The sequence below is a fragment of the Podarcis pityusensis genome, assembly GCF_964106645.2.
Source record: "Podarcis pityusensis genome assembly, chromosome: 16".
Lineage (NCBI taxonomy): Eukaryota > Metazoa > Chordata > Lepidosauria > Squamata > Lacertidae > Podarcis > Podarcis pityusensis.
Genome location: NC_138041.1, coordinates 2,858,815 through 2,882,080, shown reverse-complemented (window position 1 = coordinate 2,882,080; position 23,266 = coordinate 2,858,815). Strand labels below are relative to the sequence as shown.

Sequence of the window (23,266 nt, the reverse complement as noted above, 5' to 3'; positions counted from 1 at the left end):
AGCCCCTCTGCCGGCCCACGTAAGGGGCTTAATGACACTTTTGGCAGCTTCCCCTGCTTTGCTTTTAAAAGGGAGGAGGGGAGGACGAAATAAAAAGCTTTCCCGGCTATCTTCCCCGCGGGGAGGACGCAGCAGCACGCCCACACTTTCTTCCTGCCCGGGCCGCTCCAAGCGCTTCGCGGCTAAAGTGAGCGAAAGCTCGTGCTTCCCCTCTCGGGAGGGAGGGTGGTTTTTTTAAAAAGGAAGAGGCAGAGGGCCCCATCCATCATCTGAAGGGCTGGCTCCAAAGGCACACCGCCCCAGGCGTGAATTATTCCAGGGCGCGCTTCAAATGCCATTGTTCATGCCGAAGGTGCGCAATGCTGTAATTAATAGCTGTGGAGGAGGAGAGATGCAGACCCGAACGGGCAAAAGTCCACAGGCTGGGCTGCCAGGTGTCATCCAGGATGGAGCCATCGGTTCCGTCTCCTTTTGCACGACCCGGGGAAGGGGTCGCCAAGGCGGCAAAGTCCCCTTGGTGGCGGGACACACTGCAGAGGAAGATGGGTCGCTGCCGAAAGTCCTTCCAAGAGTTCTGTTCTCGAAAGGTTCGAAACTTCAGCTGGGGCACAGCTCAACCCACGCTGACTGCCAGGAGCTCTCCAGCGTCTTGGACAAGAATCCCAGCCCTATCGGGAGGTATCATGACACAATGACCCTAGCACCTTCTGTATGCACTGAGCTACAATACTTCCTTTAAAAATAAAGCAATTCTCACAACTCTGGAAACATGATTCTGATGGTGCATGGGTTTCTCCAACCCATAAGCGCCTCTCCTCCAAAATGTAAAGGGACCCCTGACAGTTAAGTCCAGTCGCCAACGACTCTGGGGTTGCGTGCTCATTTCGCTTTACTGGCCGAGGGAGCCAGCATTTGTCTGCAGACAGTTTTTCTGGGTCATGTGGCCAGCATGACTAAGCCGCTTCTGGCGAACCAGAGCAGTGCACGGAAACGCCGTTTACCTTCCCGCCGGAGCGGTACCTATTTATCTACTTGCACTGGTGTGCTTTCAAACTGCTAGGTTGGCAGGAGCAGGGACCGAGCAACGAGAGCTCACCCTGTCACGGGGATTCGAACCACTGACCTTCTGATTGGCAAGCCCTAGGCTCTGTGGTTTAGACCACAGCGCCACTCCTCTAGCCTGCTCCTTTTCCTGGGTTTCTGCCCTCGCAACTCCTCCTCCTCCTGACCGTCTCCCTGTTTTCCCTGGGACCTCTCCCTCTTCAAACCTTCCCGTTCAAGCCTTCTTCCACCTCTTTGCTGGGATATTCTGCCAGCCCTGCCCCTCTAGAGGAAACCGGGGGAAACTCAGCCAATGGCAATTGACAACTGCCGCAACGTCAGGGCAAGAACGGCCAAAGGCAAATCTGTAACCTACAGGGTCAAAGCAAGGCTTGGCCAATGGCAGATCAGTGACTCCCTTCCGTCTCCACACCTCGCGACCGAGGCAATCAGTGGAGGCCAAGTCCTCCATCACCATCACAAAACCCTTTCAGTGCTTTACTATCCAGATGCCCTCCGACATTAAGAGAGGAGAGACGCAGATTGCCTCAGTGGCCATTCTCCCTGCGACTCTCCCTCCCGGTCCACAGAACGGGGATCTTGACTGAGCTTACTCACTGCAACCAGGAAGAATTTCTGATTTTGAAATGTTTTTATTCGTAAGAGACTCGACATTCTGTTGCTCCTCAGGAGAGGAGAGAAATCATAGAACTCTACTTGGTGTTATCCTCTTACTCGAGAGAAACTCGTCTGTCAAGAGATGCCTTTGAACGTTTAGGACAGGAGTACACCTCCCAAAAAACCTCCCACCAATCTGACGAAGATCTTGTCCAAACCCGATCTGACGAAGGTCCCTGGACCTCCTGAGCTGTGCAGGCAAGCTGGGTGCCCCCCCAGTTTCCATCGCTTGTTTTGAGAGCCCCCGCTGCTCCCTTCTCCTCCTGGGGTGGGGCGGACTTCAGTGATATTGCTGAGGAGCGTCTTCCGGCTGAGCCAGCCAGACCCTGTAGCTTTCGGGCTTGGGTTCTGCAAACCGCACCACGGAAAGAGGGACCCGGACGGTGTCGAGGTCGTTCACCTGCAAAAAGAGGGCAGAAGTGGGACAGGGGGCCCAGGTGTGTCCCCCAGAGCCAAGACGATGGTCAATCGAAAGAGGAGATGGGGAGGACGTTAAAGCTTCCCTGCTGAGACTAGGACTGCCTTTCCCCATCCCTGGCCAGCTGGCCAGCTACGGTCCCTTTCAGGCAGACGGCTCGGCCACAGGACTCTAACATCCAGGCTGGATTATCATCCCTGCAGGAGGCAGTAATGGCCTGATCCAGCGGACACTTCTTAAACTTTCATAATTACTGCCATGCGCTCTATGTGGGGCTGCCCTTGGAGATAATTCAGAAACTTCAACAGGCCCCAAACACAGTGCCCACGTTACTGGCTGGGGTTCCATTTAGATGAAATGAAATACTTTCTTGTCACTTGTACAACTTGTATACAGTGAGATTACACGAGCACCCCCCCACTCAGCTCTCTTAGTCCTAATTTAATCTTAATTAATATCTTAAGTCTCATATGACACCACCGTTTTAAAACAGCTGCCTGGGCTGCCGGTTTGTTTGCAGGCCCAAATCAAGGTGCTCACTTTAGAGTTTGAAAGCCCTAAATGACTTGGGCCCCAAATATTTGAAATATCATCTCCCTGTACCCCGCAGACACTCTCGGGTGCTAGGATCAGTCGAGAGGTCCCTCTTGGCAGTTCCAACACCCTCAGAAATTTTGGGGAGTGTGCCTCAGTCTGGGGAGGGGGTCTTCTCTGTGGCAACCCCCTAACCTGTGAAATTTCCTCTTCTGGCACCTTCAATATAGAGCTTCTGTTGTATGCAGAAGACACGCCTCTTTCCTCTGATACCTGAGATATGTTTTTTTAAGATCCGCCCTAATCTTGCTCCCATAACTTGTTTTGAACTGGCTTTCATATTGTACTTCTTAAATTGCTGGGACCTTGTGGTGAAGAGTGGGCAAAACCCCCCGAATAAACAAAGAAACAAACGAATGTATTTTACACAATACATGCATCATCTACCCTGGCATTTTGGAGAAAAAGAGGGCACAATTTTCCTATTACAAATATCCCAAACATTGACCTGCGCCAATGTACAGGAGGCAAACTTACCGTAACTTCGCACCAATATTCCCCCAATTCCGTGATGGGCTCGTCCGGAAGCTTCAAGGTATGCGGCAGAACCACGACCCCGAGCTGGAAGGACCAGGGCACAGCGTTATCAGAGCAACCCACTTCAAGAGGGGCAGGGGCACGTTGTCTGAGACCTCCGCATCCCCTATGAAAACACCTCCTCTCCCCTCAACCCCAAGGATCTATGCCGCCGAGAGCCCACCCTAATCAGGAAGAGATCAACTCAACGATATGCTCTTAAAACCCTCCGTTGCCAAACCCCACCACCCCGTAACTCATTGGGGCTCTCACCCAAACATCCTTGCCTTTCTTTTTTTGCAAATGGAAAAACGCTGTCACAAATCTAATGGGCAAAACAACAAACCTCTGGCTAAGTGAAACATTCAACAAGCACACAAGACATAATGTAACTGGCTGTACATTTGAAAAAATAATATGCACTATTCATTGTGTTGAATTGTAGATTTCAACAGAAGTAGCTCAAAGTTCAAAGAAAAAAGACCCAGTGGATCAGTTCATTCTCTAATCAGTTTATGCATAAGGTCCATATATGTGAAAGTGTCTATTCCACCTGTCTGTTCAAAGAGTCCAACAATCCACACGAAAGGTTGTTGCAGTTCCACAGAATCCTTTCACAAAGACAAGGATTTCCAGAATATTAGCCTTGTTTCACCGTCATAGGCTTCATCAGTAGTACAAACTCTAGGTAATGCAAATAAATACAGTATCGTAATCTCACACATTTTTACAGCAAAAATAATATAAAAACCGTCAACAACCATACATACCATATATGATATCACAGGACAGTGCATCTTATAGCATAGTAGTAGCTGATGTAAGCAGCAACTTTTACAGAGTGGCGTTATATGGACAAGCCCAATATTGATTCGAGTGACAGGTGTTCGCAATCAACAGATATAAAATTTCTTTCTTAAAGTGACCCATATGGCACAGCAGAAGTAAAACAAACTTAATCCATATACATATAAACAGTAATGCAACTCATACAAAAATGTAATCAAATATCAGAACGTATTATTTTTTCAAACGTACAGCCGGTTACATCTTGTGTGCTTAATGAACAAATCTAATGGGCAGCATGGTCATTTTGGCCGATGATTCCCACCAGCCCCTGCCAGGACGGCCATTTTTTTTACTACGGCTCCCATCAGCCAGCCCAGGACTGTGTCAGATCCCCTCTGTTCCCCACGCCAGGAAGGCAGGACGCCAACGGCCGCGCAGGCGGGGCTCACGTTTCTCAGGAAGTGCCGTGCCACGATCTCGTGGGTCAGCTCAAACTGCTCGCAGTCGTTCACTCCGACTTCCAGGGTGCACTTGCGCAGGAACCGGACGGTCTGAAAACCGGGAGAGGAACAACAGAAAGCCTTAAGAAAAGAAGCCCTCCAAAAAACTACACCCGGAAGATCGTCTTTCGCCTATGGCAGAACACCTGCTTTGCATGCAGAAGGTCCCAAGTTCAATCCCAGCATCTGGGGCTGGGGGAGACCCCCCCAAAAAATCAAACCCCTGGAGAGCTTCTGCCCATCAGTGTAAATGGTGAGCTGGATAGGCCAGTGTTCTGGCTCGTGTAAGGCAACTTCCTCTGTTCCTATTTATCAGCCCTTCATTCAGAACAATGAGGACTAGACTCCTGCTTTTCTTTCAGGGGAAAGGCTTAGCTTAGCGGACAGAGCAGAAGGGGCCTGGTTCAATGGAGAATGGGAATGGAGTTGAGAGATGACCTAACCTGGGGAGAAAACAGCAAAGACCTGGTGAAGAGAGCACAGCAGAGGTTATATTTTCTGAGAATCCTCCGGGAAAACAATCTCTCAGAGGACCTGTTGATGGCATTTTATCATTGTACTGTGGAGAGTGTATTAACTTATGGTCTGTGTGTGTGGTTTGGGAGCTGCACGGCCAGGGGAAAAACAGTGCTGTCCAGGGTTGTAAAGACTGTGGAGAGAATAATTGGGTGCACTCTTCCCACCTTGGATCAAATCTATGCTTCCAGGTGCCATAAAAAAGCGGCAGAAATAGCATGCAGGATAGTACGCACCCTGGAAATGATCTCTTTCAGCTTCTGCCTTCTGGAAGAAGGTCCAGGGTTATAAAGACCAGGACTAGCCGCCTGAGAAACAGTTTCTACCCAAATGCAATTCTGGTTTTAAACGCAGTATAAGGAGTCTCTATAGTATATTGTATTTTAAGATGGGGTTTCAGAGTTTTTAGGGGTTTTGGAATGTCTTATGTAGATTTTTCCATTTCATTGTTCTGTGTGGGACAATGACAATAAAGACATCGTATCGTATTGTATCGTAATCCCCAACAACTCTAGATAGGGCTAGGGGAGACTCCCCACTGTCTGAACCCCTGGAGAGCCACTGTCAAACAGAGTAGACGAGACTGAACTAGGTGCACAGGCAGTCTTGACTCTGTAAAAAGCCGCTTTCCCTGTTCCTCATAGCGTTGGGTCCTCCTGCTTGTAGCTGAAGGTGCCATTTGATGGGGCTTCTGCATATTCAAATGCGTGGTGGGGTTTCCTGGCCAGGGAGGGGAGAGGGAGAGATGGCCTGCTGCCGCCCCCCCCCCCCCAAAGAGAGAACTGCAAGGGAGAATATACAACGCTACCTGTCAGATGCTTGGGGTGGTTGCTCGTGAGTAACCAAGCAGGACTCCGACCTGTCTTTTACAGGTTTCATTGTGCAAACTATTTACAGTGCAGATCCACAAAGTTCATGTCAGTCTCAGTCACTTGCAGAATCTGGGAGTGGCCCCTTCCAGTTTCTTCCCCAACATAAGAACTTGGGCACCCCAAGCCCCCTCCTCCCCTCTTTGCGTTTCACCCCTCTGCGCAAGCTGGGCGACGGAAGTGGCGTGTGTCCCACCCCTCCCCAGGAATCCATGATTTAGGAACTCTCACAAGATTTGCAACATTCACGAAAGTGGCAAGCACTCGGCCACACATGTTGCCATTGATCTGGTACTGCCAGGTTCTCCCTGTTGTGCCAGGTAGGGAACTTGGAAGAGTTTTAGTAAACTTCACTTCCCAGAATTAGATTTTTGTGCTCACTTCCTGCTTTCAGGTTTCCCACTAGAGCACTGTCCTACCGGAAAACTGCATTTAGACACACGCCGCAGATCTGGATCAGTTTACCTTTTCACCAGTGTGGGTCTGCAGCCTCGGCAGTTTCCCTTCCTGACGTAACTAAGGGGCAGAAAAACAGAAGAGAAGTCAAGGACGAGCGAGACAGCTTCCATATTGTCCCACTCAGCCCAGGTGGACCGAGGCTACAGGCATACCCATATCAATATTGAGGAGGGGTGTAAAATAAAATCATGCACTTTCAGGAGAAAGCAGATAATCTTTTCTCCCTCGCATATAATACGAGAGCACGGGGCCGTGCAATGAAGCCAGATAACTGAAGATTCAGGGCAGAGCAATGCACTTTTTCATACAGCAAATAATTAAATGATGCTGCCACAGAGAGTATGTTGATGTCCACTGATTTTGTTAGCTTCGCAGGAATGAATCATCCTCAAATCCACCTTTTTGTACACAATTCTGGCCAATAGGCATTTTTTGTTTTGTTTTTGCAAGCTGTAGAGACATGAATAGGTTTCTCTCACTCTCTCATCATAACTAGAAGTTGGGGACATCCAATGATGATGATGATGATAATGATAATAATAATAATAATAATAATAATAATAATAATAATAATAAAAAATTATTTATGCCCTGCCCATCTGGCTGGGTCTTCCCGGCCACTCTGGGCGGCCTCCAACCAAATATCAAAAACAATACAGCGCTGTCAGACATTAAAAACTTCCCTAAACAGGGCCGCCTTCAGGTGTCTTTTAAAAGTAAAATAGTTGTTTATTGCCTTGACATCTGATGGGAGGGCATTCCATAGGGTGGGCGCCACCACCGAGAAGTCCCTCTGCCTGGTTCCCTGTAACCTCACTTCTTGCAGGGAGGGAACCACCAGAAGGCCCTCGGAGCTGGACCTCAGTGTCCGGGCTGAACGATGGGGGTGGAGACGCTCCTTCAGATATACTGGACCGAGGCCTTTTAGGGCTGTAAAGGTCAGCACCAACACTTTGAATTGTGCTCGGAAACGCACTGAGCTTCAGAGATTCAGTCCAGGCAAAGGGAAAGATCTCTTCACACAGTGTGGTTAAATTGTGATGCTCAATCCCACGAGAGGCATCAAAGGCCCCAAACCTGGAAGGCTTCAGGAGAGAATTGGACAAATCCATAGAGGAGAAGCCTATCAATGGCTCTGCTCTGCTGTCACTGTCAGAAACTGCAGGAGATGATGCTGTTGTGCTTGTGGGGCACCTGGTTGGCTGCTGTGAAAACAGGATGCTGGACTATAATGAGCCCCTCCCCCAGCCTGATCCAGCAGCCAAGGTTTTCCAGTGTTCTTACAGCACTCACCCGGTTTTCCTCCTCAAATATCTTCTTGTTTTCCGGAGAGGCGTAAACGGCTTTGTTCTGGTTGAGGAGACGGCTGCGGCCGAAAGATTTGGGCACCAGGACCGTGTCGCCTCGGCTCCCCACATCTGCCAACGAGAAACGTGGAATGTTTTCGCCTGCAAAGCGGGGTAGGAACTAAAGCGCTCTCCCAAAACACAGGGCAACAGAGAGAGAGAGAATATGCTCCCTTTACAAAACACACCCGGTGTATAGTTCCTTCCTGGAAATCCCAGCTCAATTTTAAAATAAAAATTAAGGCAGGAGAGAAGTTTCCAGTCTGTATCACAACAGTTCCTAACCTGATGCTCTCCAAATAGGTTTCGGACGACCCCCTACTAAAGATACTTGCATATATATTTAACTGCACTATCCTAGCATCTATGTTTGGATGAAGATGCAATTTAGAGAACATGAAGAAATAAATGCGTGGTCCCTGGAGCCGAATTGCCCAGAGGCGAAAAGCAGATCATGCTTTTTTTTTTTTTTTTGTGAAAGAGGGAAGTGGGTGTTGAAAGGAACCAGCTGATCGGCACGCGATCAGGGAGGGAGATAAGGGAGCCTAGAGATAAAGGAGGCTGCCTGGGAGGTAAAAGCCCATGGATCCTCAGGATTTTTGCATTGGGTCACCCCAAATTCACCATCAGGTCATACAGCATGTCCATGGGCTACAGCCTGCACCACAAAAACCATACATCCACTGTTTCGTTCAGGATATTTTTTTTCTTGTTTTGCTCCTCTAAAAACTAGGTGAGTCTTACGGAGCGAAAAATACGGTAAATTCGGATTAGCATGGGCTTCTGCATCTTCTGCAGAACGGCACCGGATGTGCAAGTAAGATGGGGAGCTACGTACCGTCCACGGTTTGGGTGAGGATAAGCTCCAGAGGCTCCTTAGGCTTGTGTTTGGTATCCTCCACCAAGCGGTAGATCTTATACCGGCGGTGCTTAATCCGAGGCTCCCGGCCCACCTTGCTCAAAGGCACCTTCCACCAACGCTCCACAATGCACGTTTCCTGAGCAGCGGAGACAGAGAACTCGGGATAAGCCACCAACACCTCCGCTCTGACACAGCCGCTCGGACTGCCTCCTCGCCACTCCCTGTTAGGAGGCCCCCTCTCTAAAAACAAAATTCTAGTCCTCATGGTTCAAAGACAAGCACAGGGAGCTGCCTTGAGCCGAAAGCCAGTTCCTTTTTTTAAAAAAATTATTTGCTATATACTTATTACATACATACAAAAAGGAATAAAATTACATAAATTATAAAATTAAAATTCCAAAAATACAAAAAAACCCAAAACCATACAAAAATTCCAGAAATATAAAGTGGAAAAATAAAATAAAAATAATAAACATATACAAGAAGAAAAGAAAAAAGGTTTACTTCCTTCAACCACTATACAGGTTCTCTAATCTCATAATTTGGTTGTCTGTAATCATTTCTTACTTTGTGAATAGGCAATTTGTTTACCTGTGAAATATTTAGCCTAGGCTAAGCCAATCATAATTTTGGGAACCAACTTCCTTCATATAATTTGTAAAGACCTCTAATTCTCTCCTGATTTTTTTTCAAAGCCTGATCCTTTGGTCCATCTAGCTCAGGACTGCCTGCACTGGCTGGCAGCAGCTCTCCCACAAGCACCTGGAGATGTCAGGAATCGAACCCAGGATTTCCTGCATGCAAAGCACATGCTCTGTCACTGAGCAATTTTTTGGGGGGGGAGGGAAGGGCCCTCTCTCAATGGGACAGGATCTGAATGCACGTGGAAGGTTCCAGCTTCAATCCTCGGCATCTCCAGGTACATCTGGGAATGTCCCCTTGCCTGGAACCCCGGATAGCCAGAATGATGAGGACTGGAAACTTGCTTTATTTTCAAAGGGCTGTAGCTCTATTCTGAAAGGTAGCATGGACATATATTTAAATATATACAGTGCTTTTTTCCTGTGGGGGATGCATACCCCTAAACATTTTGTGAACCTCTGTACTTTTGTCCATTTACTGTATTTATTTTCCCTGATTTGAACTATAAAATGGTGATTTTCTTGAGGAGAAATGAGAGTACCCCTAAACATTTTTTTAGAAGAAAAGCACTGAGGACGCACACACATATACATATACATACGTATGCATATGCATATGCATATACATATACAGTGGTACCTCGGGTTAAGTACTTAATTCATTCCGGAGGTCCGTTCTTAACCTGAAACTGTTCTTAACCTGAAGCACCACTTTAGCTAATGGGGCCTCCTGCTGCCGCTGCGTTGCCGGAGCACGATTTCTGTTCTCATCCTGAAGCAAAGTTCTTAACCTGAGGTACTATTTCTGGGTTAGCGGAGTCTGTAACCTGAAGCGTATGTAACCCAAGGTACCACTGTATGTGTGTGTGTATACACACACACAATGGTACCTCTAAATATGAATGGGATCCGTTCCGTAGCCCCGTTCACATCTAGAAGCAAATGTAACTAGCGACGGCACATCTGCGCATGCACTCATTGCTTTTCGCCGCTTCTGCGCATGCACGTGACGTCATTTTGAGCGTCAGCGCATGCGCAAGCGGCAAAACCCGGAAGTAACATGCTCCGTTACTTCCGGGTTGCCGCGGAGCGCAACTCAAACACGCTCAATCCGAAGCACATTCAACCCAAGGTGTGACTGTGTGTGTGTGTGTGTGTGTGTGTGTGTGTGTATATATATATATATATATATATCTGAATGAGAGAGAGAGATGCACACTTCCCGGACACTGTTCCCACCTTGCAGTCTCTCTGAATTTCCCCCTAGTCACCCCACTCCAGAGCCCCCCAACTGCATTCTCCCTTCTGCATTTTCTCTCGCATCCCCTAACCGAAAGAAGAGTCTACTCTTAAAGGCAGCATTTGCCTAGATTTAAACACATAGCAAAACACGTGCTTATCTTGTGCGCCAAAAGCAACCCAGGAGGACCCCCCCCCAAAATATCTTTGCTCTCCCCCATCTCCTTTGTCTAAACTTACACCCCCTGGGAAATCGGAAAGCAGCGCAGACATACCTGGACTGTAAAGACATAAATGCACAGAGTACATTGAATGCCCCCTTTTACAGTCTCTCTCAGCTCCCACCCCCCCAAAAAAGAAATCCCAGGGCCCCCTCTCCATCTGCACTGCCCCCTATATTTTGTGTCTACTACCTCCCCCCCCCCCACAAAAGAAACTCAGCCAGATGGGCAGGGTATAAATTAATATTATTGTTGTTGTTATTATTATTATTATTATTAATAATAGGCTGCCTCCTATATTTTGTGTCTACTATCTCCCCCCCCCCAAGAAACTCAGCCAGATGGGCGGGGTATAAATAAATATAATAATAATAATAATAATAATAATAATAATAATATATAGGCATAGAGGCAGCAAAGGCATAGATTTAAATGCAGATTAATGCAGCCCCACACCTGCCCCCTGAGACTCCCCAAAAAGCGGAGGATGAAGTTAATGGACTATACAGAATTAGAGAAACTAACAGGAAGGATGCGAAACCGGAGGAACCAGAAATTCACCGAAGACTGGAGTAAATTTACGAATTATATGAAAAGTATTTGTGGTGATCAGACGACGTTTGTAGGTTTGCAAGAAGTTCTGTGAGGAGTAATGTTGGAAATATTGTAAAAACGAAGAAGGGGAGATGATATGTTAAAGAGAGGTAAAGACAATATAAAATTAAGTAATGCGTAAAGAAGTGGTTAAGACGGAAGATCATCAGAGGTGCTGATGGAAGTCCAATAAGATTGCATTTGTAATAATCAGTGTGGTATGCTTTATAATTTGTATCTTAAAATTAATAAAAATGTATTTTTTTAAAAAAAGAGACTCCCCAAAAAGCGACCCCCGGAGACACCCCCCCGCCCTGTAATTTCTCTGAAATGACCCCCAACCTCCGTGTCCCCCAAAAAGAGCCTCCATTTAGATAGGCATCACATTCCTGCCCCCTTAGCAGTCTCCCCAAAGACCCCCCCACCCCCTATATTTCTCCCCAAATCTAATATTTTAAAATATTTCTCTCTTCTCGCCCCCTTAGCAGTCTCCCCAAAGACCCCCCACCCCCTATATTTCTCCCCAAATCGAATATTTTAAAATATTTCTCTCTTCTCGCCCCCTTAGCAGTCTCCCCAAAGACCCCCCCACCCCCTATATTTCTCCCCAAATCGAATATTTTAAAATATTTCTCTCTTCTCGCCCCCTTAGCAGTCTCCCCAAAGACCCCCCCACCCCCTATATTTCTCCCCAAATCTAATATTTTAAAATATTTCTCTCTTTCGGAGGGGCCCCCAAAGCGACTCTGAAATGACCCCCAACCTCCGTCCCCCACAAAAAAGAGCCTCGTTTTAAAGGCCTCCATTTAGATAGGCATCACATTCCTGCCCCCTTAGCAGTCTCCCCAAAGACCCCCCACCCCCTATATTTCTCCCCAAATCGAATATTTTAAAATCTTTCTCCCCAAAGACCCCCCACCCCCCCCCATACATTTCACCCCCTCCTTCCTCACCAGGGGGGCCGAGAGGCGAAGCCCCCTACATACGAGCGGGACCCCCAGGGAGGCCCCTGCCAGGATCAGGCCCCTCGCCGCCGCCGCCAGCATCGCCCAGAACTCCCCTCACGCGCCTCGCCTCGCGCAGGCCCCGGAGAAGCCTCGGCCTCGCCTGGCTCCGCCCGCCGGGGTGGGTCGACCGCGGGGCGGGCAGAGCGGGAGGGAGGAGCCGGCGTGGCGGGGGGGGGGGACACACAACCGGCACGCTTTCTTCCCTCAGGATTTATTTACTCCTTTTTCTCTCTCTCTTGCCTATCTTGACACGGTAGCAAAAACCCACCTCCCCCCCAAATAAAAGCATGTCAAGAGTGCCACTGAGCATACGCAGAGTGCAAAAATTATTATTATTTTTTTGCGAAGAGGAGTCCTTTGCTGCAACCCGCCAAGGGTTAAGGCGGAGTAATCGATTTACATTCACTAGTTGTTATCCCCAGAAAGTTTTTGATTTCAGTTTCTGCTGAAATGAGGCTGCATCTTAATGTTGTGTTTTAATCTTAAATTGTATTTTAATCCAATTTTTAAATGAATTTTATTAGTATTTTCCACACAACAACAACAACACGAAAGATATCAAAAAATAACTACACAACACACAAAAATCAACATTCGAAAACTAAACAAAAAAACCCCCCAAAACAAAACAAACAAACAAATCCATATTTTACAAGTTAAGATTATAAACACTAAAACAACAACAACCAACAACAAGACATTCAATGTCTTGGAAGTCAATGTCTTAATCCATTGTTTTCATACCTGGTGTTAGCCACCCGGTCTTGGCTGGGGAGGGCGGGGTATAAATAAAATTTATTAATATTATTATTATTCATATTTCTAGTGCCACCATGATCATCATTAAATTTATTTATTGACGCCCTCGACGCTGGTGTGGTTGGGCAGGATGGGCAAAGGGGGCAGCAACTGGGGCGCAGTGCGGAAGCCTGGTGAGTAATGGGGTAATGATCTCCCTTGGTTTGAATAGGCTGGACCAGTGGCTCTGGGCTGTGGGCCGGCTCCAAATACTGGGAAACAAGATCCTAGTCCTCATGATTGCAGCCGAAAGCTTTGCTGTTGGGCTCTGGGCGCCAGGCAGGTTTGTCTGCAGAGAGCTTCTGGGTCGTGTGGACAGCATGACTAAGCTGCTTCTGGCGAACCAGAGCAGCGCACGGAAACGCCATTTACCTTCCCGCCGGAGCGGTACCTATTTATCTACTTGCACTTTGATGTGCTTTCGAACTGCTAGGTTGGCAGGAGCAGGGACCGAGCAACGGGAGCTCACCCCGTCACGGGGATTCGAACCGCCGACCTTCAGATCGGCAAGTCCTAGGCTCTGTGGTTTAACCCACAGCGCCACCCGCATCCCTGTGAAGATCTTACAATAACTAAAAATCTCGGCCCAATATGGATGTACAGCCCAGGTTCGCTAGCGCCCTATTTAACGGGCAAGGAGGATTGAGTTTGTTCAGAGGTGGGGAACTGGGTCCTTCGCACCAACTGTGAGCCCCTCTTTCCTCTTCCGATTTCAGGACATTGACGTCGGTGCAGAGCTGGTGCGGTCGGGCTACGCGGTGCAGCGCCCGCAGGCTGGAGACGGCGGGGCTGGAGATGGACCTGATCCGTTGGACAGAGGTGCCCAGCAGAGAAGCCTGGTAGTAATGGGGTCGGTTGATGTGCCCTCCCTTGCTTTGAATAGGCTGGACCAGTGGCTCTGGGCTGTGGGCCGGCTCCAAATACTGGGAAACAAGATCCTAGTCCTCATGACTGCAGCTGAAAGCTTTGCTCTTGGGCTCTGGGCTCCAGGCAGGCTAGCAAGCGATAAGAACACAAGATTCTAGTCCTTAGGATAGCAGCTCTTGCTTGAAACGGGGAGTGGGTGGGGGGCAGGATGTTGGGGGGGGGGGCGCTGTTTGATGCATCCCAAAGTCTGGACTGCATCCGTCCACGTTGGTGGAGCAGGACGTCACAAAAGTCACAAATTAGCAGTGTGCTCTCTTCTTTTTATAATACTTTTTATTGATTTTAACATATAAATTATAATACGTACCACAAAACTTTATCACTTATATAATCTTTTTGGACTTCCATCAGCACCTCTGATGATCCACCGTTTTAATCACTTCTTATGCATTTCTTAACTTTATTTTACCTTTAAATTTCTTAACTAATCATCCTCCCCCTTATCCATTTTTGCAATAGTTCCAATAATACTCCTCACAAAACTTCTTGCAAACCTACAAACATCGTCTGATCTTCACAAATACTTTTCAAATAATCCGTAAATTTACTCCAGTCTCCTGTGAATCTCTGGTCCCGCCGATTTCGAATCCTTCCTGTTAGTTTGTCCAGTTCTGCACAGTCCATTAATTTCATCCTCCAAATTAGCAGGGTGCTCTCAATGGCCTCTGAGCATGCACCGAGTGTGTTTCTCCTTTCCTTTCTGCAAGTACAGCATAAAGGTGATTTTTAAATTTATTTAAAAAGTCGTAAGGACAAAGTGACCCAGAACAAGCACGCTGTGTCTTTCTCTCACCAACAACCCCCACAGAACAGAGGCTCTTCAAAAAGGAAGAGCAACGTGCCTCTGAGCGTGTGCAGAGTGCGCCCCTGAAGATAATTCACTGTTTTTTTTAAAGAAATGCATAGAAAAAAATGAAATGATTTTAGAATGTTGTACCATTTTAATGTTGTTAGCCGCTTCGGCTGGGGAGGGCGGGATATAAATAAATTATTATTATTATTATTATTATTATTATTATTATTAATGCAGAAGGTCCCAGGGTTGGTCTCCAGCATCTCTTAGACCCCTGCCTGAAACCCTGGAGAGCAGCTGCCAGTCAGTGTGGACAATACTATGGGCAGCCCCGAACCATAGATTTAAAGCACACCCATGCACATTTCAAACACATGGCATCCCCCAAGGAATGCTGGGAACGGTAGTTTGCCAGGGATTCTGCGAGCGAGGGAAACTACAGCTCCCATGAGCCTCCTGGGGAAGCCGTGTGCCGGATATGTGTGTGTTGGATGTGCTTTAAATGCATCCCATTTGGTGCAGACCCAGAGCCAGGTGTCCTTAGGAGGGAGAGGATGCTGTGGTACCCAGGAGTGGGAGGAGCTTCGCCTGGGTGTGGCCAGGAGGGGGCGTGGCCTCACAATGATGCTTGTGACACAGCCCAGTTGCCATGGGGCAGAAGCTCACGCAGGTCACAATAGGGGTCCCTCGGGTACTTAAGGCGGGGGCCCTGCCACCTAGGACCCACTTTGCCCGGGGCCGGGAGGCACTGCCCAGCAAAACGCGGCGGAACCGGGCACCCACAAACACCCTTTCTTGGACCAAGAAGGGGGGGATACGGAACTGCCTTTATCCGCTATCATTCTCCAGCCCCTCTTTCTGCGCCATCAGCAAGCGCCGCCTTAGATATCGGCGGAAAATGACGCCCAGTGGCAAGAGGTAAGAGGTGGCTACGCATGGGTGCCACCTTGGAGGACGTGCCACCCATATATTGCTAGGCACATATAGCGCGTACGGCCAAGGATCAGAGACTATGGGAGCGGCTGCATGTCCCCTATCCCAGGACTGGGAACTTTTGGACCCCCAGATTTTGTTGGGACAGCTGCCTGGAGATGAAGAAGCACCATAGTTCAGTGGTGGCACAGCTGCTTGTCATACAGAAGGCCTCGGGTTCAAGGCCTGGCATCTCCAGGCAGAGCTGTGTCAGAGACATGTTTTCAGAATGAAGAGGACTAGGATCTTGCTTCATTTTTAAATCTCAGTGGTAGAGCATCTGCCTTGCAAGCAGAAGGTCCCAGGTTCAGTGCCCCCACCATTTCCAGGTAGGGCTGGAGGAGACTCCTCTCTGAAATGCTGTTACGCTGCTGCCAACCTGTGTAGACAATATTGAGCAAGATGGACCAATGGTCTGACTCCGCTTCAATCCGCTTGCTTCCTATTTCCCTATTTAAGTCAGCCCATTATACTGCAGATATTAATATTGCACAGCAATTGGAAGCATACAAACTGACTCCTTGTTGACCAGACCCATAGGTTTGATTTGAGCTTTACTTGCAAAACTTTCTTCAAAACAGAACAAAAACATCAGAGATACATCCAGATAATTCCATGAACTTATCTTGAGCGTGGCTAGCACAGGCTCAACTTCTTAAAAATAACTTTGAACAGGATTGAGATCAAAACTCTTGTCTGTCCCCCATTCCAGCCCGAGACTGCGGGCTCCTGGAGAGCTTCCTTATCGCAACTTGCTTCCACTCCGGCTGGGATCAAAAGACTACAGTCATACCTCGGGTTAGATGTGCTTGAGGTTGAGCGTTTTCAAGTTACGCTCCACGGCAACCCGGAAGTAACGTAGTGCATTACTTCTGGGTTTCGCCACTCGTGCATGCGCAGACGCTCAAAATGACGTCACGCGCATGCGCGGAAGCTGCAAAACACGATTTGCACACTCGCAGTCACGTCTTATGTTTTACTCAGGATGCAAACAGGGCTCTGGAATGGATCCCGTTCGCATCCAGAGGTACCGCTGTAAAGGCATCTCCCTTTCAAGAAGAGTTGATTTGCAACCCAATACTTCCCATGTGATCTAAAGTTAAACACATTGTCAGAACTACCAGATAACAGTAACAGTTAATTTCCAACCCACTGAGAAGCTCAGAGGAAAATCTCCCATGTTAAAGCCTTCGGGCATTTTTCATTTCAGTGTGAATTGAGCCATTATACTTTACACATTATTATTCAGAATTATGGGGCCAAATGTCAAGTTTCCAGCCCCTTGTGTTCAAAGCACTTGCCGATTTCAGAACCTGCTTCCCGGGCTTATCCATGCCGTCTATTTCCTTGTCTCCGTTCTGCGGCACAGCTCAACCCTTACCCAACGTGAGAGCTTGAGTATCCGGCCCCGCTACTGCCCGCAGTGTTCCTGAGTTCGTGGGCGGCTGCCCAGACAGGAGAAGGAGCCTCGAAGGAGACCAAGCGAGCCTTAAAGAGGTATATAAGGTAGGCTTCTTCTGCCTCGGGCCTTTCCGGCCTTGCATCGGATCAGTAATTATTATTATTAGAAATTTTATTACGATCCAGGGACCCAACAAATCCTTACAAAGCAATGCACAATTCAGACAGCCTACCTCCAGGTTAAACAAGCATTTTGTTCAAAAGATAGGGATCATTGGTTCTTGCAACCACCAATAAAAACTTTACCACTGCTAGTGTTCTAGTGTTTGTCCAGTCTTCCAATAGGAACCTGACATAGTGAGCCTCCGATTTTCCCGAGAAAGGTACCAGCAAAGGTAATATCAGTTCAGCCCTGGCTTGCTCATACTTCGCACAGTGCAGCAAAATATGCTTTATGGAATTGATGTCTTGAGCACGCGAGCAAAGTCTGTCCTGGTAGGGAACTCCTCTCAACCTGCCATCCAACACTGCAGAAGGAAAAGCGTTTAGTCTGGCTTTGGTGAATAACGTTCAATAATTTGGTACTGTCAGGTTTTTAATGTAAGGTGTTAACTTAAAGACATGCCCATATTGTACTCCTACTGCCAGTGGACTACAGACTGCGTGTGATCGAGATCGCAAGTCACTGTGTGCATTATCCCATAATCTTTGCTTTAACGTCTTTATGGCACCTTCATAACCCAGGTAATAGAGGTGGGGGGGGTGACAGACCAATAGAGGTAGCTTTTCTAGCCATGGTTTTCTGCCATTTGCTGACAAACTCCTCATTGGTCAGGTGTTGGTACAAACCCTTCCCTAGATCAAACACTGAAATCCTGAGCCAATGTTTTAGGCCAGCCCACCACGCTTTAATTGAAATTGGGCATTCGCCAGCTTCTAACAGAAGTATGGAGTTGGGGACACAGGTGGGTACCTGCAGCAGAGATCGGAGAAATTTTGCCTGAAAGGCATCTAGCTTAGGCTGGTCCCCATTATGCCAGACATTTGCGGCGTACAGGAGTTGGGAAATGGATTCTGCCTTGAAAACCCTTAAGGCTGCTGGAACATATTTGCCGCCCTTTGTGTTATAATAGACCACCATCTGCTTGCACGATGCTGTACAAAAGTGCACAGAAAGGGTCCCAGCCCCAATGAGCTTACAATCTGAAATTTGACAACAGGGCTCCCCCCCCCATTATATATCTACCCCACCTTTTTTCTCCAAGGAGCTGAAGATAGCATACACAGTTTGCCCCTACCGTCCAACCTCAGGGAAATATCCTCTGCCTGAAGTCCTGAACAGCTGCTGCCAGTTCGTGTAGACAACACTGGGTTTGATGGACTCATGGTCTGGCTCAACACAAGGCAGATTTCTCCGGGGAGAATATTCATTCAGCCTTTACTGACACAATTTAGACAATAAAAATCACATAAAATATTTGCAATACAGACCTATTGAACACATATAAAACATCTCTCTCGCCCTGACCTAGCCACTGTGATCCATGCGACGGTCACCTCCAGACTGGATTATTGTAACTCGCTCTACGTGGGGCTGCCCTTGAGACTGACCCAGAAACTCCAGCGGGTGCAGAATGCCGCGGCGAGACTCCTTATGGGGTCTTCGCTGCGAGATCACATTCATCCGGTACTATACCAGCTGCACTGGCTCCCGGTGGAGTACAGGATCAGGTTTAAGGTGCTGGTTTTAACCTTTAAAGCCCTATACGGCCTAGGACCCTCGTACCTACGGGACCGCCTCTCCTGGTATGCCCCACAGAGAAACCTACGGTCTGCAAATAATAACATCCTCAAGGTCCCAGGCCTCAGAGAGGTTAGGCTGGCCTCAACTAGAGCCAGGGCCTTCTCGGCTGCGGCTCCAATCTGGTGGAATGCTCTGTCACAAGAGACTAGGGCCCTGCGGGACTTGACATCTTTCCGCAGGGCCTGCAAGACAGAGTTGTTCCGCCAGGCCTTTGATCAGGGCGCAGCCTGACTCCCTCCTCTGGCAACCTGCACAGAACTTTGCTTAATTGGTTGCCATCAATTTGATTTAATTAATTTTATAATGAAATATTTTTAGATTGTGTGATTATTTGATTTTTTGATTATTTGATTGTTGTTAGCCGCCCTGAGCCCGGCTTCGGCTGGGGAGGGCGGGATATAAATAAAATTTATTATTATTATTATTATTATTATTATATAAAAGACTCAGTAGCCACCATTAAGTAGTTTTAAATGAGACTTTGAAAAAATCTCAACTAAATAGTCTGAAACCATCTCAGTAGTTGGGTGGGAATATCATCCCTCAGCGGATATTGGATTAAAGATGCTTTGCAAATAGATACTTTCAGCTTCAAAGGAGTCGCCAGCAGGTCTCTCCAAAGAGTGTTGATTTCACAAACTGAGTTGGGGGGGGGGGGAAAGGTTGTGGACTCATTGTTTTGCTAGTTTCCTTCCTTCGACTGGTTTAAATATATTGCATGGGATTGGGCGATATATACCCTCTGGGGTCTCCTTCCAAAGTCTACAATTTTCTAACGAAATGTTGCCATAACTCAGCACTTGTGCAAACCAGCTGACATCTCCCTCTTGCGCAGGGATGGAGGCATTTTAGCAAATCAATCAATCAATCAATCACTGGCACTCTTCACCTGAAAGAAGGGGGATTCTGCTAAGGTGTTTTCTAACCAGTAGTTGCAAACGTTTCACCCAATAACTGCCCAGGCTGGGAATCTCACTGTTTTCGCCGGCGAGCGCCAACGTCCCGACCAGCCGGTTCAGTTGGACTTCCATTTTGCCCGCGGCAGCCAGGGGGTCAGCCACTGGCACGGCCTCCTCCAGGCACGCACGGTCTTCCTCGACACGCCTCACCTTGCCCTGGACTGCAACAGCCGCGAAAGGTGAGAGCGGTTCTCCGCTGCAACTGGGTGTCAGAAGTGGGTGGCTTTGTCACTGCGCGCGGAGTAGACCCACTGAATGTCCCTACGTTGGCCGTGCCCGTTCTTTTTCAAGATGTCTGCTCTGAGTAGGACTAATGTTGGAAACAGCCCAGCGTTTTTCCAGCAATTTAGAGACCACCGCTCACCCCCACCCCAGCTCTCGTGGGGGGAAATATTAGAAGCAAAGAGAGGGAGGCAATAGTTCAGAACCAATGGAACTCAAACCCAAGCCCAAACCCAAGGCACTGAGGATTTATTTATGGGCAGAGATGCTCTTGGTGCTGTCGCCCGCACCTGACTGTGGGAACCTAAGATTTACAGAAGTAGGAAAATAGTTGATGGGTTGGGGTGGAACTTCGGAAACAGCCCAGAGTGTTCTGAGCATGCTCAGTGATAATGGGGTACTAATGTTTGTATGTGTAATGGAAGAGCCAGAGGGAGGGAGGAAATGGAATAGAGTGCTGTATTTTTTGCTCTATAAGACTCACTTTTTCCCTCCTAAAAAGTAAGGGGAAATGTGTGTGCGTCTTATGGAGCGAATGCAGGCTGCGCAGCTATCCCAGAAGCCAGAACAGCAAGAGGGATTGCTGCTTTCACTGCGCAGCGATCCCTCTTGCTGTTCTGGCTTCTGAGATTCAGAATATTTTTTTTCTTGTTTTCCTCCTCCAAAAACTAGGTGAGTCTTGTGGTCTGGTGCATCTTATAGAGCGAAAAATACAGTATCTTCAACAAGAGCTCCTTGCGCTGCATTTTTTTGCTGCAGCTAACATCAATAGATTTCCACCTCCCAAAATGGCCGATTGAACCGCTAGCAAACTTGGCACTATGCTTTGGCTCCGTAAATGATTGTGGGGTGCATGCAAAGGGAGTGGGGTCAGACTGGGGCGCTTATGGCTGGACCTCCAATTTAAAATGGGGGCAAAAACACACACACCTTTCCCTGTGTGTAGAAATCTAGCATGTCAAGGAGAAGAATAGGCTTTTCTGTGACAGTCTGGTTTTCTAGGTCCAGGGAATTTTTTGGAGGAATTCACTCATGGGAGCTCTCACCCACATTTTAGTGGTACGGGTCACATATAACCTGAACACCTTACTGAGAGAACAGCACCCTTAGTAATAATAAACACTCAATGTGGACCCTGTGGCTGTTTCTGCTCCTAGCCTGACTGCAACGCTGGAATACGTGGAAGAAAATACAGAGGCAGACCAGGTGCTTGTTAACTTCCACAAGACTCGACGGGACAGGGGTAAGGAAAGAAAAAGATTCCCCTTGCTAACAGAATCTGGGTTTTGGGTCCTGAATTCCACATGCCAGAAATCTGGAAATGATATAGAAAAGGGCAAAGGGGGGGGGGGAATCCCAATTCCAAATTTGGGCTTTTATTAGGCCAGAAAAAAACCACCCTAAAAAAGCATTAAAAAGGGCCAGAACATTTTGGTCGAGCGTCATCCAATTCGGTCACCAGGTAGGTCCAAGAGAGAACCTTGCCTGAAACCGCAGAGATGCTGCCGGTCAGTGAAGACAGACTTAGCTGGACTAGTGGTCTGGCTCACTCTAAGGCAGCTTCCTATGTTCCGATTCAAAGCCACGTTTTTTTCAGAACCATGAGGACTGGAACCTTTACTTTACTCCAAGGGGGTCCCAGGTTCAATGCCCAACGGCCTCTCCAGATAGGGCCGGAATCTACCTTTCTTTAGAGTGTGAGGTGGAAGGCAGAGTGAAACCAGTTTGCTACTGGACCAGTTATGTTCATTCACAAATCCCTGTAACAGCTTTGTGTCCAAACACTGCCTGATCCTTTACGCTCCGCCACGATCTTCTGGCGGGGCGCTTTCAGAGGTTGCTCGCGCACCTCTTGAGGTTCAGTCAGCTCTGTGCCCCTGCAGAACTCCTTTCCACTCCTTGTGGGTCTGTGCCCTGCGGAACTCCTTGCCACTAGAGGTTGGGCAGGAATAATCCCTGCCTTGCTTTCGATGCCTGTTAATCTGACAGGGCTCTGCCATGCAGTTTTCTTTTTACCAGCCAGCACCGATTGATGTTTCTACTGCTCTTAAGGGAAGCGCGTATATACACTGCATTTTTATGGCTTGACAAACATGCGGATAAATGGGATAAACCAGAGGAAAGATGAGGAAAGCTATTCTTGCCCCTGGTTTCCTAATCCTCTTCTTTTTCTCCCCTCGCTCGAAGGAGACTTGCTACGAGCCTTTGGCTTCTTGGGTTTCACGCTCCTGCGGCCGGATCACCCTTCCCTTCCTCCCTGGGAGGACGTCATCTTCATGGCTTACCCTGTGGAACGAGAACTTTGCCAAGCGGCGGAGGATGAGAAGTGGAGGACCCTGAAACCAGACCCATTTGGGAGGCAGGATGGGGCTGTTCTTGGCGGACAGGCTCCCTGAATGAGCAGGTCACCGATTCCCCCAGAGGGTGGCATTAAACTGGCACCACAGCTCACCTGTTTGTTTCTTTGTTTAAAGGTAAAGGGACCCCTGACCATTAGGTCCAGTCGTGGCCGACTCTGGGGTTGCGGCGCTCATCTCACTTTACTGGCCAAGAGAGCCGGCGTACAGCTTCCGGGTCATGTGGCCAGCATGACTAAGCCGCTCCTGGCGAACCGGAGCAACGCACGGAAACACCGTTTACTTTCCTGCAGGGCCCCCAACCAGCGACTAGTTCCTAAGTCAGCTAATGCCAAGCGTGGTTTGGGTCTCCCTCTTCCCCCTCCCCATCTCGTAAATCCCTGTTATGTTAAGACGGAACAGCTGTCCTTTGTTCCTCTGGTCATGGTACCACATCTGTATGAGGAGGGTCAGTTGAGGTCCAGGGCCGAGGGCCTTCTGGCGGTTCCCTCACTGCAAGAAGCGGAGTTACAGGGAACCAGGCAGAGGGCCTTCTCAGTGGTGGCACCCTCCCTGTGGAACGCCCTCCCACCAGATGTCAAAGAGAACAACAACTACCAGACTTTTAGAAGACATCTGAAGGCAGCCCTGTTTAGGGAAGCTCTTAATGTTTAATAGGTTATTGTATTTTAATATTCTGTTGGAAGCCGCCCAGAGTGGCTGGGGAAACCCAGCCAGATGGGTGGGGTATAAATATTATTATT

The 23,266-nt window shown here is 48.2% G+C and overlaps 2 protein-coding genes across 2 annotated transcripts; one reads left to right on the top strand and one right to left on the bottom strand.

Annotated features, from left to right (window-relative positions):
* Window positions 1–1,674: 1,674 nt before the first annotated feature.
* On the bottom strand, window positions 1,675–12,407 carry MRPL9 (mitochondrial ribosomal protein L9). The gene is made up of 7 exons (XM_080986119.1): window positions 12,237–12,407; window positions 8,565–8,724; window positions 7,674–7,798; window positions 6,387–6,437; window positions 4,486–4,587; window positions 3,209–3,292; window positions 1,675–2,119 (listed from the first exon to the last, which is right to left on the bottom strand). The coding sequence occupies exons 1-7, from the start codon at window positions 12,327–12,329 to the stop codon at window positions 2,000–2,002; spliced, it is 735 nt and encodes a 244-aa protein (XP_080842245.1). The 5' UTR covers window positions 12,330–12,407; the 3' UTR covers window positions 1,675–1,999.
* A 3,299-nt stretch (window positions 12,408–15,706) lies between these two features.
* Window positions 15,707–22,618, top strand: OAZ3 (ornithine decarboxylase antizyme 3; the record flags this gene model as incomplete). Its single annotated transcript, XM_080984363.1, is given in 6 exon segments — window positions 15,707–15,726; window positions 17,150–17,210; window positions 17,212–17,286; window positions 19,948–20,123; window positions 21,324–21,409; window positions 22,354–22,618. Coding segments are annotated over 6 exon segments (627 nt in total). The 3' UTR covers window positions 22,563–22,618.
* Between the last annotated feature and the right edge of the window lie 648 nt (window positions 22,619–23,266).